We start from the raw sequence: 17772 nt of genomic DNA, 5'->3' as shown, positions 1-17772 counted from the left end.
GGCTGTAGGAGCCCTTGCTTGAGTGGATTCCTCACACCTGTGTGTTTGTGACTTTGGGGCTCTGGCATGGAAAAGCCCCCAGCCCAAAGATAAAAAAAAAAAAAAACCAAACCTGTTGCCGTTGAGTCAATTGCGACTCATACCCACCAAGAAAAAAAAAAAAAAAGAAGGCACCTTAAAAGATTGGGTAACACAACCGTGTAGGCCTCTACCGTAATGTGGTATTATTAATGCCTCAACTCTAACCAGGAGCCCTGGTGGTACAGTGGTTAAAGCTCTCGGCTGCTAACCCAAAGGTTGGCAGTTTGAACCCACCAGTGGCTCAGCTGGAGAAAGATGTGGCAGTCTGCTTCCATAAAGATTCATAGCCTTGGAAACCTTACCGGGCAGTTCTGCTCTGTCCTGTAGGGGCGCTATGAGCTGGAATTGACTTGATGGTGATGGGTTTGGTTTTGGGGTTTCAACTCTAACCAGTGGAAATTTAGCCCTTTAAGTTAACACGTGAGGTTATCAGACATATACAAATAAAAGGGAAGTCAGTTGATCAAACTGCCTATGTTGGTCATAGCTATTTGAGGGCCAGGTCTTAGTTAAGAAAGGAGAGATACTTGTGAACCTTGGGGATGGGTGTGTACTGTCTGGGGAAGGGAAAATACGTGTAAGGTGCTGGAAAGGGGTGTATGTTTTGGGGCATGGGATTGAGTGAGGCCTGAGACAGGAAATTGAGTGGGCAAAATTGAGTGGACCCTGCAGATAAATCTGTTTCATGGTTTTTACTGCAACTGAACTAAGCTGTAGTTAAATTACATACGTATATTGAATAAAAAAAGATTGGAGTTTCAGTCTTGCTCGAAATTTGCATTGGTATTGAAGAATTAAGATTTAAAAAAGAAAAGAGTTCAACATGAAGTTAAATGTTTCTCCTACTCCGGTGGCCCTGTTGGGAAGATGTTGAGCCTGTGTGAACCTAACACAAGCCATTGCTTTTGCCTTCTGGCTTTGGTCCTCAGACATAGTCTCAAGGATGTTAAGGAGCAGAGGTCTGTGGTTAAAGTCACAGCTGCGTATGTTGTGACCGTCTTTGACCAGACCCCTTTCCACCCTAAGAAACCCATGTCTCTTACATGGTCTCAGATCCTTTGATCTTTGAGAGGCCTGAGATCAGCTGAGGGTCAGACCTTTCAAAGAACCTCCAAGGAAAGCTAATGACCCTCTCGTCAGAAAAATATCCAAACGTTTTTTGCATAAAATTTTGAGGGTGGTGATGGATATTTTCAGGGGTGTCATGGAGCCCACGTAAGAACCTTCGCTCTGGAGCGCGGGTCACTGCTGAGCCACCAGGGAGTCCTGCCCCTACCCATGAAGCTTGTCCTTGTCCATCAAATTTTCACTTGTCTTTCCCCCATTTGGGGCCCTGGTGGTACAGTGGTTAAGAGCTACGCCTGCTAACCAAAAGGTCAGCAGTTCAAATCCACCAGGCAGTCCTTGGAAACCCTATTGGACAGTTCTGCGCTGTCCTGTAGGGTCGCTGTGAGTCGGAATCGACTTGACAGCAACAGGGTTTTGTTTGTTTTTCCCGTTTACTAATAGGCCTGAGTCACTTGCTTTTTGCAGCACCAATACCCTGAGGTGCTCCTGTGGTAGAAATATTGAGTCATGATTTTTGTTTTTATTGAAAACCTCATTTTTCCAAGGCCTGCTTCTCTTTAAAACGTAGTCCAGTTCCATTTCCGCTTCAAGCTTGTGCTCATTTTTTGTGGCTGGGCGGGCTTCATGTGCAGTGGTTTGAGGAGGGAGAGAGCAGAGGATCTGAAGATGCTTCTTGCTTACGCCTTATGAACTTTCTCAGCATTATGAAACCATTTCTCATGTTCAGTTTTCTTCTGAGATGGAGAAATGCTATTCTGCTACCTTTGATCCCCTTAAGACAGTTGTTATTGTTTTTACAAATGAAAATCCCTCTGAGCTACAGAGTATGGGCAGGCCAGGGGCACTCTGGAGAGGATGAGGACTTCACGGGGGGCAGGCGAGAATATGGGTGGGCCCTTGGGCCTCATTAATGAAAATAACACCTAGGCCCAGCCACAATTATTAGTATCTTCAGATTTCTTCTTAGAGTAGCAGAATCAATAAACCCTCCACCCAAAATGAAAACAAGCTTTTCTGCCTTTAAAATTCTTATCAAAACCTGGTTCTTCAAAGCCTCGGTTCTTTGCAGTCAGTACCTTCTAATGGTGAGTGCTTTGTGGAGGCTGGCAGTTTTGTGTTTATGTTGCTAATTGACCTCTTTCAAACTGACTTGACCTTTTAAATGCTCCCATCTTTCTACCCATGCCACCATCCCCCCCACCCCCCGCATTTGGACCCACAACAGAGGGTCTTAACCTTTCTGCCCGTAGAACCCCATGCCGTCGAGTGGAACCTTTCTGCAGATGACTGAAATCCACCGTTGGCCACGGAAGGGTCTTCCAAGACGCTCGTGAACAACACACAATGAGTGAGATCAGCCTTTTTTTTCTCACTCTGATAAGAAGAATTGTTGACTTGACATTGGTTTGGAGAAGAAGTATTTGCATCTACTACTGGAAGAAAAAGGGCAAGTTCTCAGAAGCGGCGAGAGGCAGAAAGTAGTGCTGGGTCCTTGTTTAAGCTTAGGGCACAGCTTGCACTGAGAGGATTGGCGCCACCGAGGGAAACGCTGGTCAGGCTCCCTCCCTGTGACCTTTTCTTCCCTTGGCAGGACTTCAGGAGCCCCTGCCCTGAGCTCTGGCCACTGGTTGTCCTGGGGTCGAGTCAGTTTCTGGGCCCTGGGCACTAGCCTTCATTTTCTCTGCTAGAGCCAGTGTCTTTGAGATGAATCATAAGAAACGGAGGAAATGTAATGTTGATTGGAAGTGGAAAGATGAATGTGTGTACTTAGAGTTATATGGCAAATATCTTGCAGAAGGCTTCCTGGCTGCTGGAAGTCGGGGACAAGCTGGGTTTAACTTTTTAGTGGCATAGACAATAGCTGGCTTGAAGGGAGCTCTGCTAATACATATTACCATTCAACAGGTTTTCCAGAAAAGAAGTACCTTTGCATGGGGAGGGATTTGCCATTGGGCATTGTCCCATCTCTGTGGCAGTGGATTGGAAATGCGAGCTCATAGTGGGCAGAGACAGCCACCCACTTTCCACCTCCCCTGACATCCAGAGGAGGGCAAAGGGAAGAGTCAAAGGGTGGCTCTCCTAATCCAGGCTCATGACTGCATTGGCCATGGCAGTAGCAAGCCCTGTAGCAGAGCAGACGGAGCAGAGGCTGGGTGGCCTCAGAGTCGCTGAGTGCCGAGCTCTTATCTTCTCCCCCGTCTCTTCTTCCCCTGACTTTCCAGTGTAGAATCAGGGCGGCCCAAGCTCCCCGACTTCCCTCTGGTTGTTCTTCTTGGGAAAAGGATGGGGTAAGGGTTCCTCAATTATTTCAGTGTATTCTAGCCCAGCAACTTGCTAATGGTGTCAGATAATGCAGATTAGGACAAGGCACATGATGGAAGAAGACTCTGACTCTTGGCTGGGGAAAGCCCTGTGGGCTTGACTGAGGTCTTCCCAAGTAGCTCTCTAAAATTGGGCTTGTTGATTGTATTGAGAAGAATTTGCAGCTGTGTTTATGGAAAGTGTCTATTTAAGTTGAAAGAGATAACAACCTGCCTCCCCCAGGCTGACGAGATGCCTGGGGAGGGAATACCATTGCTTCTCTTTGGAGTCTTGGTAAGGCATGGCCAACACCTGTATCTAGGCTGGACAATTGCAAACATCTTGGTCACTGAAATAACCTTTGCGTATTGGAAGTACTTTCGGATATAATGAGATGTTTCTGCCTAATGAAGTTTATAAATCATTAGTGTTTACACAGACCTTTGGGCAAGCCTGTATCCTTTTCTGTCTGTAATAGCTTTGAGCCCCTGCATTTCCGTATATTAAGTTCATTTTGTCCGACCTGTCATTGATAATTAGAAAAAATGTGTAACGTTGTGTGCAGCTTGCTTTTGCTCACACATCAATGAGTTCTGCGAGAACATCGGTGCGTGTGGATTGGCGTTATTTCTTTCAACTGAATTCCTAGGGCAACTTTCCATTGTAGCCAGACTCTTGACATTTGGACACTGGAAAACCAGGGGGTTGGTAATTCCCCATGCACATTTTATTAACTTGGCCTGTTGTCTATGTGATTTGAAAAATTAGAATCAAGCAATTGAATTAATAAACTTTCATTAAGAAAAACAAGGTCTGTTGGCCAGCATGAATCCTAGCATTGTTATAAAATTTCAGAGTTGTTGCTTAAATTTTCATTTTTCTCTTCCACTCTGAATTAATGCCAACACTCAGACTTTTCCGACTCGTGCCATAGTGATATTAATTGATGTGTAAAAGTAGCCTCAGGGTCCATTTTCCTATAAATAAGGTAATTTCAGCCAGTACAAGGGGCATCCAACTTCTACTTATAAATAGAAGATTTTACATAAAATATAAACTGTCCTGGACTGTGCAAGATAACAGAAGTCCTTAGGGAATAGGCTGGATTAAGGGAAGCATACCTGTATACTATAGTTAGTTTCTTGAAGTACAGGAAACTCTTTAGTCAGAGCGAATTATAGGCCAGGAGATTCACTATGAGGGGAACAAAGGGGACGATGAGGGGGACACATAGTGACTGAAGCATGGGACCTGTACCCCAAAGAGGGTCATCTTTAGCCCCATGGGCACTGGGACTGAGAAAATCTTCCTGTGGCTGGATTGGGCTCCTTCTGTCATTGCTAAGCACACGGGTTTCTATGCTCTGTTTTTAATTTCTACTAGATCTGCTGATGATTTTTATTGATTTCATTTTAGCCAAACTCAGGCCCTGAACTGGTTTTGTCCGAAGATGAAAAAAGCGACACTGAAGATAAGGAAGAGACAGAACTGGGTGTCATGGAGGATCAGCGAAGTATAATTCTTCATCTCATTTCACAACTCAAACTTGGAATGGATTTGACCAAGGTAGGTTGGCATACCCCACTGGGTTTGTGGCCAATTGTTTGGGTTCCTTCTCTACTCCAGAGCTGCCTCTATTCACATTTCTTTTCCCTATGGTGAGATTACTGAAGTAGAATGGGGGATATGGCCAGGATTGCTTTTAAGTTTGGCCATACCAGCTAAAATTTGAAAGGATAGTTCTATGTAAATGTTCATGCTGTAATAGGGAGAGCCTTGGATTTGATTCTCAGGATGAGAAAGGCTTGCCAGAACGTTCTTTTATTTTTTTTCCCCTTGCATACGTTGCAGGATTGGAAAGGGTCAGTGAACACATTGATCGAGAACTCTTAGGAGTCCAGGGCTGTGTGAGAGAGGCAAAGTGGCAGAGGACAAAACCCACTACTTGGGTTGTATGCTACCCTACAAGGGCAGGGGAGGGTCAGAAAAAGCATATGAGATGATAAGGAAAAATGAAGGTGTTATTTCCTTGTTTCCTAGGGTGTTCTAGCAAAGATTAAAGGTGACCCGTAGAGACAGGCCTTGTATGGCACAGGGGCTGTTGAGAGAAACAGGAGGAGGGAACACGGAAAATGGCAGATGGGGAATGAGGCCGATGTGCAAAGAACGAACCTGCTGGTTGATAGAAGTGCAACTAACTCTTCTTGGTGCTGAGCTCAGCCAAGATTCTTCCTGAGTAACCAAATCAAGAGAACCCAGCATTCTAACCACTGATGGCATGTCAAGGGTCCCGTATATATCCTCCCTCACCTCAAGTCAATAGCTTCATTCCAGAGACAATCAGGAAAAACAGTTGTGCGCATAGCTTAAAGATTTTCTGGTGTCCAAGGGGCATTGGGGGGTGATGAAAAGGGCCTGGACTTTGCAGTCCAGCTCACCTGAGCTTCATTTCAGTCAGTTACTAAAATCACGATGCCTCTCGGGAAGGGTAGTGTGAGAATCAGGGGTGGTGTGTAAAGGGGTCCTAGCGCTGAACTCACGGTAGGTGTGCCGTCGTTCTTATTATTAAAAAATCCTTTGGTGTTGAGTTAGTCTGACTCATGACGACCCTATAGGACAGAGTAGAACTGTGCTATAGGGTTTCTAAGGACCAGCTGGCAGATTCAAACTGCGAACCTTTTGGTTAGCAGCTGAGCCCTTAAGCACTGCACCATCAGGGCTTATCATTACAAAGGACTAAATTGCGTGGTTTGAGGTGTGGTGTGGTAGAGGAGTAGCCCTCAGGGAGAGAGGACCATGACCCCTGTGGAAGATGGGCTGGGGAGTGAAGTCCTACCTTCCGCAGGCCAGCCAGAAAAATGTGGGCGTACTTGAAACAGAGCCACTGAAGGCACCTCCTGGTGGGAACAGCCTTAAGGGGCAGTCACTTTGTTGTCTGGAGCGAAGGGTCTGGAATCCAGGGTCTGACTGGCCTGGAGAGAGGGAAGGGGCAGGGCATGGGGGTGAGAGAATCTTTAAAGGAGGAAATGACAGAACATGGTGAATAGGCCATTTGCAGGAGACAGAGGTGAGACAGAGAAGGCGGAAGGCTCCAAGATGACAGAAAAACCTTTTCTTTGAAATGCTTTTATGTATTTTGAATATGAGTGTGTCTGATATTCTGGAAGATTACACCGCTTCAGACAAAATGGTGGCCCCACGCTGAGGAGGCCAGACATAGAAAGTTGTCTGACTTTGCTTTTCTCCACCCTTAGCTTAGGTCTTAGTCCCGCTCAGCACTCCAAGCTGTGAAGACTGTTTTGCCCTAGAAAAACTGCCTTCATTTAATTTCAGACTTCTCTCTGTATGATTCTTGTCTGTTTTCTGCTAGAAAAAGCATTTCCATGGTCAGCTTTTTAAAAGCTACCTTTTAAAAAATTCTTGTGGATGGCACAGACCTAACTCAGATGAAGCTTGAGTTAAGGGCTGATGGATGGAGTCTAGCAATAATATGTACAAGAATGTAGAGCAGTACTATCGAAATTCATGGTCTTGCCAGACTGTGGATCACAACCCATTAGAACCCAAACCAGTTGCCATGGAGTCATTTTAGATTCATGGCGACCCCGTGTGTCAGAGTAGAACTGTGCTCAGTAAGGGTTTTCAAGGTTTCCCAGGTGCCTCTGGGTAAACTCAAACCACCAAACCTTCATTAGCAGCTGAGCACTTAACAGTTTGCATCACGTAGGGGAAAAAAAAAGACAATTTAGTGGGTCAGATATCATTACCAAAAAAAAAAAAAAAAGAAGTGCAATGAAATATAAATATCAGAATATTGTACTCAGGAAACTTAATTTGGTTCCGTTTATATGTGTGTACTGGGTCACAGCATAAAATGTATTCTCGTTGCAAATCATGGATTAAAAAAAGTTTGTAAAACACTGACTTGGAATCATGAATGATGGAGGAGACAGACCTTATAAGTAACTGAAACTAAGTTCATATGGGGAGAAACAGTAAAATGCTAATGAGACCGTATTATGGCCAGTTGAGTGTGTCAGAGTCTTTGTGGTGTGGCTCAGTTGTTTTAAAATACAAAATCATTACAGCTGTGCATTTTCTATTTTATTAGGATATGATTGCTTTGTGTTTCTGGAGCCACCCTGTATTCCTAAAAGAGCAAACGTTGCGTTTATCCAATACTCAGTTGAGTACCTGGAAGAAAAACTTTTCCAGTCTGTCGTTTATGAACTTATTTACTTGGTAGAAGCTGTTATTCAAAAAACCAGGGAAAATTTGACAAGCTGAAATACTTTTGAGAGGAAGAGGGGAATCTTTTCTTATCTGAAGAGATTTCTTGGCCTTTCTTGCCTGCATTGTAAAAAGATTGATGGCACTCTCTGGTCACTATCGGCTTCTCTCTTCATGGCTCTCGCCATATCATTAGCTTAAGCTTGTGCTAAATTGACAGTGGAAGAATTTAGCCTGAATGGAGGAGGGTCTTATGAGCAGGTGCCCCAAAGGTACAACATTCCTGGCTTTACTAATGGACTCAAGGGTAAACCTCTGGACTCTCTCCATAAAACAACTGGGCTGCCCTACCTTTGAGGACGGGACTGATATAGACACATTGACAAACTGTGCCAGCCTGACTGGGCACCTAGAGTTGCATCTTGCCTTTCTTTAACTAGTGGTCTCCAGGCAGGGCCACTTCATGGGCACGCGACCTATGGAGTCGCACAGAGTCCCATGTTCTGAAGGGCCCCGCGCTTGGTGTAGTGCTCTGCTGTTGCTGTCTTGAAATTCCTAGTATTTAAACAAGGGACCTCGCAGAACACCAGGTCAATGCCAGCACCGCGAACACACTGGGCAAGGTGTCATACTGTTCACAAAAGCAGAGTTCCTGGTCTGGTCTGGTATCACTTTTTTCTCTCTCACACTCTCCCTGGCTTTTTTTTCCCCCCTTCTTTTTTTGATGCATTTCCAAGTAAGTCACTTAATCATCTGTTTCTTGGGCGGTGAACACTGGAGATCCAGCGCCAAGAAGTGGTGAGCACTAACTGGGCTGTCTGCCTCCGACAGAGGGGTAAGTGATGGCCCAGCTGTTCAGACTGATGGCATCCAAATGGCCTGCAATTGCTACACAGATTTATCGAGCCATCAATAAGGCCTGCCTTTTCTCCCATTAAAATAATTAAGACAATCAACTACTTTAGGGACAGAAAGAGAGAGAGGATCTTCACTAAGGGACTCAGAGAACAATTAATTACATTTAACGCTGCATCAATCTCAGAGTGAATAACTGAACTTCACGCTGGGCTCTTCAAACATCAGATTAAACCATCGAGCAGCTTGGGAGCAACAGGAACCCAGCAGGAATGGTAGCTCCCACCCCGCAAAGGAGAACACAGCAGGCTTCCGCAAAGGCCAAGAGTAGGCGTCATTTTCTCCAAAAAAAGTAGTTAATTTAATAACCTTGGGACCATCTGTATAATACTCTATCCTCAGACACTGAAGCCCACCCAGTGCAAACAAGTGAGCAGAGAGAGATGGACCACCCACCTAGGCTAATTTTTGTAATACTCTGAGGAAACCAGGTGCACTAACAAAAACCTAACCTTACAAATTAAGGGTAGATAGGTCACGCTGCCAAAGGTTTCTGTATTTAGCCAACAGGATGCACTTGGGTTTCCTCAAAGTGCCAGCTTCCTTTCACACCCACCCCACAGGCCTTGGAACCGCGCAAAAGGCATTTATTAAAATTTTGTTAGGTAGAAGAGAGTCTGAAATAAAATGAGTCCCTGTATTCCCTCAGAGTCCCTGACCTCAGCTTGCAGAGAGGAGTCAATAGTGAGCTGAAGTTTACCTCTTGGCAGCTACTAGCCATGTGACCTTGGGCAAGTTCATCTCTCCATCTCCAGCTGTAAAATGAGGATAAGAATATCAACCTCCTGGGCTTTTCTGTGGGCCAGAGAGATTTCATAACTTGCAGGTGGCTAAATCAGTAAGAGAGCTGAAATGTGGTCCAGGCCCATGCTGAATCGTTCATTGTCCCCATGGAGCCTGAAGACACACCACCACTTCGTTTAATTTTCTTTCTGATGGAGCAGGATTAATGAGTTCCTGCCAATAGTGCAGAAAGAGAAAGTGGAGATGACTCAGTGCTACCGCTCAAGATAGAGATTTATACACGGTACAGATTTACAGGGACGCACGTCACTACTGTGTTCTCTATTAAAAGGCAAACATCTCGGAATAGGTAGCAAATTTTCTCTGACAGCAAATTAAGAACAAGATTTGAAGGGAAGAGTTGCTGGAAGCTTTAAGAAAGGGAAGTAGAAGCAAAATATGGGAGATCGGAGGGCCCTGAATGTTCACAACTCTGCCTGGTGAGGCTTGCTTCCAGGGTAAACCCTGAGCCTGCCCTCTGACCTTTTCATAAAAATGTCCCCCTTATTAGAAGGAACTTAGTACAGCAACGTTAATCTCTGCATATTCTGATTGGCCCTGGAAATTTAGCCTAAGGAAATAATTCAGTGAAATGAACAAAAGTTATATGCCCAAGAAAATGTTCAATTAATTGCTATCTACAATGTCAAGAAGCCGGAGAGAACCAACTTGACCAGTTAAACAACTATTTGTTGAGGAAGTAAATGACAATGCAACAGCAATTTGGTGGACTGCTAAACACTCATGAACTGCACACAGGTAATGGTAATGTTCTTTTCCTTAAACTCCAAACCAAAACCAATCCCACTGCTGTTGAGTAATTCTGACTCATAGCGACCCCACAGGGTACATCTTTACGGAAGCAGACTGCCACATCTTTCTCCTGTGGAGCCACTGGGGGTTTCGTACTACTGACCTTTTGGTTAGCAGTCGAGCAATTTAACAACTGTGTCACCAAGGTTCCTCTTCATGAAACTCAGTGGTGAGTATATGGATGCTTGTTGTAGTGTGATTCTCTCTATCAGAATCAGCAAACTACAACCCAAGAGCCAAATTGCCATTTGTTTTTATAAATAAAGTTTTATTGGAACACAGCTGTGCCCATTGATTTCCACATTGTTCACGGCTGCTTTCATGCAGAGTTGATTAGTTTCGACAGAGGCCTTATGGCCCTTGCAACCTAAAATGTTTATTATCTGGCCCTTTACAGAGAGGGTATGCTGACCCCCCTTACTCTGTACCATTCAGATATTTTATATTCTTTTGAAACAATGCAATGTTTAATTTTAAAATCAATTAAAAAAAAAAAGCTTTGGTGAGCAGGTCTATGATTTTTAACACTTGTTAGCTAATTTTTTTCTTAAAAAGTTGAGATCAGTTTATAATGCTATCAGCAAGGACCTGGAGTATCATTTTCATCCCGTACTTACTAGGTATAATGTATATCTGCTATTTTGTTGCTGATTTAGAAGGCATAAAATGAGTGACAACATCACTTTATTTTTACTTTTTTTTTTAATTGTGGTAAAAATACATATAACAAAATATTTGGCATTTCAACGATTTTTACATGTACAATTCAAAGACATTAATTACGTTCATTATTTACATTTCTTTGGTAAATAACAGTTTCAACAATTTTTTAAGAATTGTAGAAACTTATTATCTCAGTCAGATTCTTCTCCCTCAAAGCATGTATCTTGTCTAAAATATCCCTGACTGATGGGATATGGATTGGGTATCTTTGGGGTTAGGGACCTCATCACCCTACGACAGCTCAATTCACTCTTTGCCTTGTGCTAGTTGTAAGCATCCCCCCGAATCTTACCCACTCTCTGGAACCAGCTGTGTTCTCTGGAGGGAATCAAATGAAGCCTGCTCTGTGGTTTCTCTCAGCAGTCCATCAGTGCCAAAATGAACTTAGGCATGCAAAGAGTAGTCCTGTTGCTGCCTTGTCATGGAGGAGCAAGGCTGGACACGGGAGATGACAAGACACCTGCACATGAGTGTCAGAAGAGAGGTGGCCCTCTTGTGTCCCTCTCTAGTCACTGAAGTCTCTGGACTTTGGGACTTATGTGTTATTCAGTCTTATTAGGGCTCATCTCAAACCTCAGTCATCTACAGAGCCATGAAAATAATTAATGTACCCCACTTGTTTTGTCCAAGTCACTCTTTAAAGCTCTGCATTGTCTCTTTAAAAACTGATCGGTGACCTAAAGCCAGACCAACCCCTGAAACTACTCCTCGTGAAAGATTAAGGGAATCTGGCCTATAAAATCCTTGGAGGAAGTTTCTCTGATAGACATCTGACCAACTTCTGACTTCTAAGAGGATGTTACCAAAATGTCTAGGGCAGCTGTTCTCCTTTGTGCTCTGGGAGTCACCAGCCTTTATAGAGAGCCAGCAGGTTGGGATTTCCTTCCTCAGCTTGTATGCAGAATTGGGAACAGGTCCATGGAAAGACTCCTGATGCCCTTTTCAAACTCCAGGTTATCACTCGTATATAAACACATTAAGTATTTCTTATGACAATGAGTGGATAAAAGAGTTGAAACCCACTGTTCTAGAAGATCTCCTCCCATATGAATCTGAAACATCGTAGTTTTGACTAAGTCTCATGAGGAACCCATGTAGGTTACAAATAGGCACACCCTAGACTTTATCATTAATTACTCCCTCATCATCTCAATTTTAAGCATCCCAGTTTCCGACCATCACCTCTGTATGTCCAGCTCGCTCCGTCTAGTCCACAGTCCCACCAGGACTTAAAGCCTGTTGACCTTGTACTCGCCTTGTAGCCTCACTTCCCTTCATACTCTCGTTAGAGTCCACGGCCCAACACTACACTGACTCCTGTGGATAAGCCCTCAGGAGCCCTGCCACTCTCCCTTCCTCTGTGGTACTAACCCAACAAACCGCAACTCCAGTTTAATCTAGCTCTTCATGTTCTCCATGGCTGAACCTGGCAGCTGAACCTTCCTGGAGAAAAACAGACAACATGCTGACTGGTCCAACTCTAACTCTTTGACCTGTTAACCTTAAGTAAGGAGTCTTGGTGCACTGCGGTTAAGTACTTGGCTCCTGCCCATTCTTCTCCACCTCTCCAGATATTCCACTCTTCCCAGCCACAGCATCATTTTCAAGTGCAAATACATGCCTAGGAGGTTGGGCCTGCTGTTGACTATGAACCTGTATTTCCTGAGTCCACAATTCTGGGACGGTTGTTTTTGAAAATGGATCAGTTCTCATGTACAGGAACCCCAGTGCAGCCTTTTTTCTTTTTTTCTCCAACCTTTTATTTTGACCATTTTCAAAGTGGCCATATTCAGTCTACAGATGAGTTGCAAGAACAGTACAATGAATGCCTGTATCCTTCACCTTTACTGGCCAATTGTTAACTTTTGCCACTTCCCATTTCTTTTTCCTTCTGACTGTTCTCTCCCTTTTCTCCTTCCCGTCTGCCCTCTCTCTCCTTACTTCTCTTCTCCTTCTCTCCTCTCCCTTTCCCTTCCCAACCTGACAAATACACATACATACCTATATATGTACATTTTTTGATGAACCATTTGAGAGTATATTGCAGACATCACAATAATTCTCCCCTGAATCTTTTAATATTTCCGAAGAATAAAAACATTCTCCTACACCATATATTTATTACACAATATACTTATTAATATAATACTTTATTGTGTATACCAAAAAGAAAACAAACAAAACAAAACCCGTTGCCATCAAGTCGATTCGGACTCAGCCCATAGTAAAATTTTCTTGAAATGTCCCAGTAATGCTTATGTTGTACATGTGTGTGTTTTAAATCTAAGATCTAACCAAATTATGTTGCCTTTGGTTATCATGCCTCTTTAATCTCCATAATCCGGCAACATCCCCCTCCTTTTTCTTTCCTTGCGGTGACATTTTTGAAGAGTCCAGGTCAGTTTATTGCATCATGTCCCTCAGTTTGGATTTGCCTGATTTTTTTCCCTCATAATTAGAGCCAGATTAAACACTTTGGACAGTAACAACACATAGATGATGTCTTAGTTTTCCAGTACCGCCATAACAGAAACCCCGCAAGTAGGTGGCTTTAAAGAGCAGAAATTTATTTTCTCGCAGTCTTGGAGGCTAAAAGTCCAGATCAGGGTCTCCGCTCTCCATTCCTTCTGTGAGCCTCTCAGCATCTGTTGTCTCTTAGCATTGCTTGGCATTTCCTGGTATCTGTTTTCCTTTTCCTCCTGTGTATGTCTCTGTGTCTATCCTGGTCCCTTCAAAACTCAAGTGAGTAGATCTTGGATCCACTATCCTATAACATGACCTTTTTAACATAACAAAAGAAAATCCTTGTTTCCAAACAGGGTCATATTTACAAGTACAGGAGTTAGGATATCAACACATATGTTTGGGGGATACAGTTCAATCCAAAACAGTTGATGATGAGCAGAACCTTTTCCCCTTTGATAAAGAGAAGATGGAGATGCTTTTAGACTATGCTGTATCTATTGTTCATTCCTCCTGGCTCCTAAGGAGCCTTTGAGGCTCATTGCGGAGCCCACACAGGCCAGTTCTTTGGCCTTTAAGGAGGTGGGAGGCAGCAGGAGGTGGACCTGGCGTGTGTCCTTTCATTCTCGAGACATCAAGTGAGCATCTCTGTTGCCCAAGACTCTGTTCCCCTGCCCCAGAAAACACACCCCTAAAATAAGCTAGGTTCCTGGCCAAGCTGCCTTAGGCGTGCTCCTAGCCAGCCCTTGAGTTCCTTCATAGGTATCCGCATGTTTTGAGATTCCTGGAGAGACTGCAGTATTTGAAATCTTGACTTGAAGGAGTCTGAAGTGTTAAAAGCACAATGCAAGAGACCCTGCATGAAAAAATATGGAATAATTCCACCTAACACCTCAAAGGAAATAAAGACGTCTCATTCTTCCACTTGCAATTTACCGGTTTGTCTTGCCTCGTGCTAGGCACTAGAGACTTGGGTCTGTCTGCAAAAAGCTTTCAGGTTGGAAACTTGTGCATGAATTAGAGCCAAAACAGCATTGTAGGTGGGTGATGGAGAGGTGTGTGGGGCGCAGGGAGGATCTGAAGAAGGGGGTTGTTTTTAGCCTTGGGAACCGGAGCTGTCAGGAAACACTTCATAGAGGAGATAACTCGTGAGCTGAATAATAACTCTATCATTTAGTCATGGCAAGAGAGGGCGTGAACACATGGACAGAGGAGAGTATGTGTGTGAGTGCATGTATGTATGCGTGATGGTGATTCTAGAGAAGGCGGGGCTGGAGCAGCCTTCATTTCCTAGAGTGATGAACTAGTGTTTGCTTTTTGGAATGAAGGATCTGGTTGTGGTGTGGAGGGAGGAGGTAAGGGTGAGCATCTGTCCACAGGAGCCTAGAAGGCCAGTAAGAGGCTGCACCTTTCCAGGGCAGAGGGAGGGTGCTGTGTCATTAACTCTCTTAATTACCCATGGTCTCCTTCCATTGGTATTATTAATGATAGGTTTCAGGATGGTGGATTACCTTGCCATGCCAGGAAGAGTACAGAGGACTAGAAGGTAGGGCTCATATCCCACTCCTCCCCCACTACTCTCTGACCCCCACTTATTAATCGGATGAGGTGGTCCAGGTGTCCCAGTTCTCACGTCCCTAGTCTGCTCAGGAGACGAAAACGTTCTCATTAACCAGAAGCATGTAATCATGACATGTCATGGGATAATGGAAAGATCTTTGGGGTGGCAGTGGGGAGCTCTGAGGTCCCCTCCTGGCTCATCCCCCACCAGCGTCTCTGTCCCGTCCACCATGAGACCAGAGCGTTGAACTTATATGATCTTGAGAGGCCATTTTGGTTCAGTGATTCGGGATTCCCAGTGGAATTCTTTCTCTTGTTTATTTACTTTAAATCCTTGAGCTTGTGAGTTTGAAATGATAACTAAATTAGGGGAAATGCCTGAAATTCTTGTCCTTTTCAAAAGTATATAGTTAGAGATTAAATGTTGGAGCTGATACTTGCATTGTATTTTCAATCTTGGGTGCAAATTCGAGGTGGATTTTTTGCCAGAGAAGCCCCATTGCCCCAGGGTGGGCAGGAGGATGCTAATCAAGGTCACGAAGTCACCCTAACCTGAAGTTGCCTCTGTCAGGGCTGACCGCCCTTGATGTGAGCTTCTGCTGTTTTCTCCCTGGCTTGCCTTCTGATCTCTAGGCCCCCCCGGACCGAGGAAAAGAGAAAGCAGGCAGTGGTGTCATTTGGGGATGGTATAAAGGTATAGATGTTTGATATAGCTCCTTTTCCTTCTTTGATTGATGTGGTCTCCTTGGATGTTTCCAAACCAAAAAACCAAACCCGTTACAGTCAAGTCAGTTCTGACTGATAGCAACCCTGTAGGGCAGAGTAGAACTGCCCCACAGGGTCTCCAAGGCTGCAATCTTTGCAGAAGCAGGCTGCCACATCTTCCTCCCGTGGAGTGGCTGATGGGCTCCAAGTGCTGACCTTTCAGTTGGCAGCTGAGCACTTAACCATTGCACCACAAGGGCGCCTTGGACGGTGCCAGGCTACTGAAGTCTGCCCTCGCCAACCTCCGCAGCCTGTCTGGATGGCATTCATGGAGGAGCCCTGGGGTGGCTCTCTGGTGGGAAAGGTGGTGAGCGTGTGGGGTTACTTTGTTCTTTATGCTGCTGTTGAACAGCTGTGTGGTGGAGGCCCTGGGGAGAGCACAGCAGCCCACCCCAGAGAAGCCCAGATCCCAGAGAGCACTGTAGTGGCTGCTGAATGACAACCAGAAAAAGACACAGGACTAGAAGGGGCATCTAGAGGCCATTCTAGCAAGGGCGTACTTTTCCTGGCCAGACGAGCTCCTCAGGCAGCCAAATTCTCAATTTTGTCAGGTTCTGGTTAAAAGAAACCATTGATTTGCATACCAAAAAACCAAACCAATTGCCTTCAAGTGATTCTGCCTCATAGCGACCCTATAGGACAGAATAGAACTGCCCCGTAGGGTTTCCAAGGAGTGGCTAGTGGATTTGAACTGCCGACCTTTTGATTAGCAGGCTAGCTTTAAACCATCTGTGCCACCAGGACTCCTTTGATTTGCATAGTTGTGTTTTAAATAATGTTCTTCTTTTGTGTGATAAAAGCAAAGCAGAAGGATACTCAGAAAACACTCAGTCCATCACCTACGGGGACATGTTAACCTTCTGGGTCTTTTTGTGATAATTAGACGCCCAGTTTTCTATCTGGCTTTTTTTCTACTTAGCATGGGTACGTTTCCCTCTGTCTAGCTTATAAAGGACGGATGTTGTGTGATTCCGACTCCTAGCCACCCCACGTGACAGAGTAGAACTGCCCCTGTAGGGTTTCTTAGGCTGTAATTTCTTTACAGGAGCAGATCTCCAGGTCTTTTCCCTTGAGAAGCGGCTGTGGGTTTGAACCACCGACCTTTCGGTTAGCAGCTGAGAGCTTTAGAAACATTAAAAAGATACTAAACTTAAAAAAAAAAAAAGATACAAAACTTCACATCTCTAGCTAGCTGGGCTTTCTTTACTTCAAAATCTCTGTGCTTTGTGTCTGCCTTTCGGTCTCTTTCTCAGGACATCTGTTCTCCCTTTCATTTCATCTGCAAGAAAGTATCTCTGAAACTGGAAGTGGAGTCGGGGATACAGATCTCCTATAAGACTGTGTGATATTCATGGTCAGTGATTATACTCCCTCAAAAACGCTGTCATGGGAGTTAGGGAATCATGGAAGAAGGACAAAATTGGTCACATATGGAGGGAGCATCAACCTTGATCAACGTGCTTGAACCTGGCTTGGCTCTGCCCTAGCATGGGGCACGCTGAGGCAGGCCAGTGGGTCTCGAACCAACCTTCCTGCCCAAAATCCTATGGCTTTGTGTTAGAAGGAACCATATTAGATGCTTCAGGTTAAAGCTAGCTGTGTCTTACAGCTACCAAAAACCAAACCCATTGCCGTTGAGTCGATTCCAACTCATAGAGACCCTATAGGACAGAGTAGAATTGCCTCATAGGGTTTCCCAGGAGCAGCTGGTGGATTTGAACTGCCAGCCTTTTGGTTAGCAGCCGAGCTCTTAACCGCTACACCACCTCGGCTCCGTGTCTTTCAGCTAAGTGGGTGGTGTATTAATATACAACAAATTAAGTGCACCCTAGGGCAGTGACAAGCGGGCCTGTCTCCTTTACAGGACAGTAATAGTAATGAATTACCTGCTTTTCAGTTCTTAGTTTGCTTTAAATGACTTCATCCTTGAGTTTGGGGGCATACAGCACCTGAGTGGCATCAATTGAAGAGTCTCTTTGTCCCATTGTTGAGAGAATCATCCAGGTTCCTACTTAATATCTTTTTTTTTTTTTTTAATAACTTTTATTAAGCTTCAAGTGAACGTTTACA

The 17772-nt window shown here is 44.5% G+C and overlaps 1 protein-coding gene across 1 annotated transcript in view; it reads left to right on the top strand.

The window, feature by feature from the left end:
• Nucleotides 1-17772, top strand: part of OSBPL10 (oxysterol binding protein like 10) — a 207875-nt gene that overhangs the window by 158949 nt on the left and 31154 nt on the right. Inside the window, exon 6 of the mRNA XM_023554884.2 lies at nt 4867-5016. Within this exon, the coding sequence (XP_023410652.2) occupies nt 4867-5016 (150 nt within the window). The remainder of the gene's footprint in view (nt 1-4866; nt 5017-17772) is intronic.

Source organism: Loxodonta africana, chromosome 27, assembly GCF_030014295.1.
Source record: "Loxodonta africana isolate mLoxAfr1 chromosome 27, mLoxAfr1.hap2, whole genome shotgun sequence".
Taxonomy (NCBI): Eukaryota; Metazoa; Chordata; class Mammalia; order Proboscidea; family Elephantidae; genus Loxodonta; species Loxodonta africana.
Note: the sequence above shows the minus strand (reverse complement) of the source record. Positions and strands in the feature narration are given on the sequence as shown.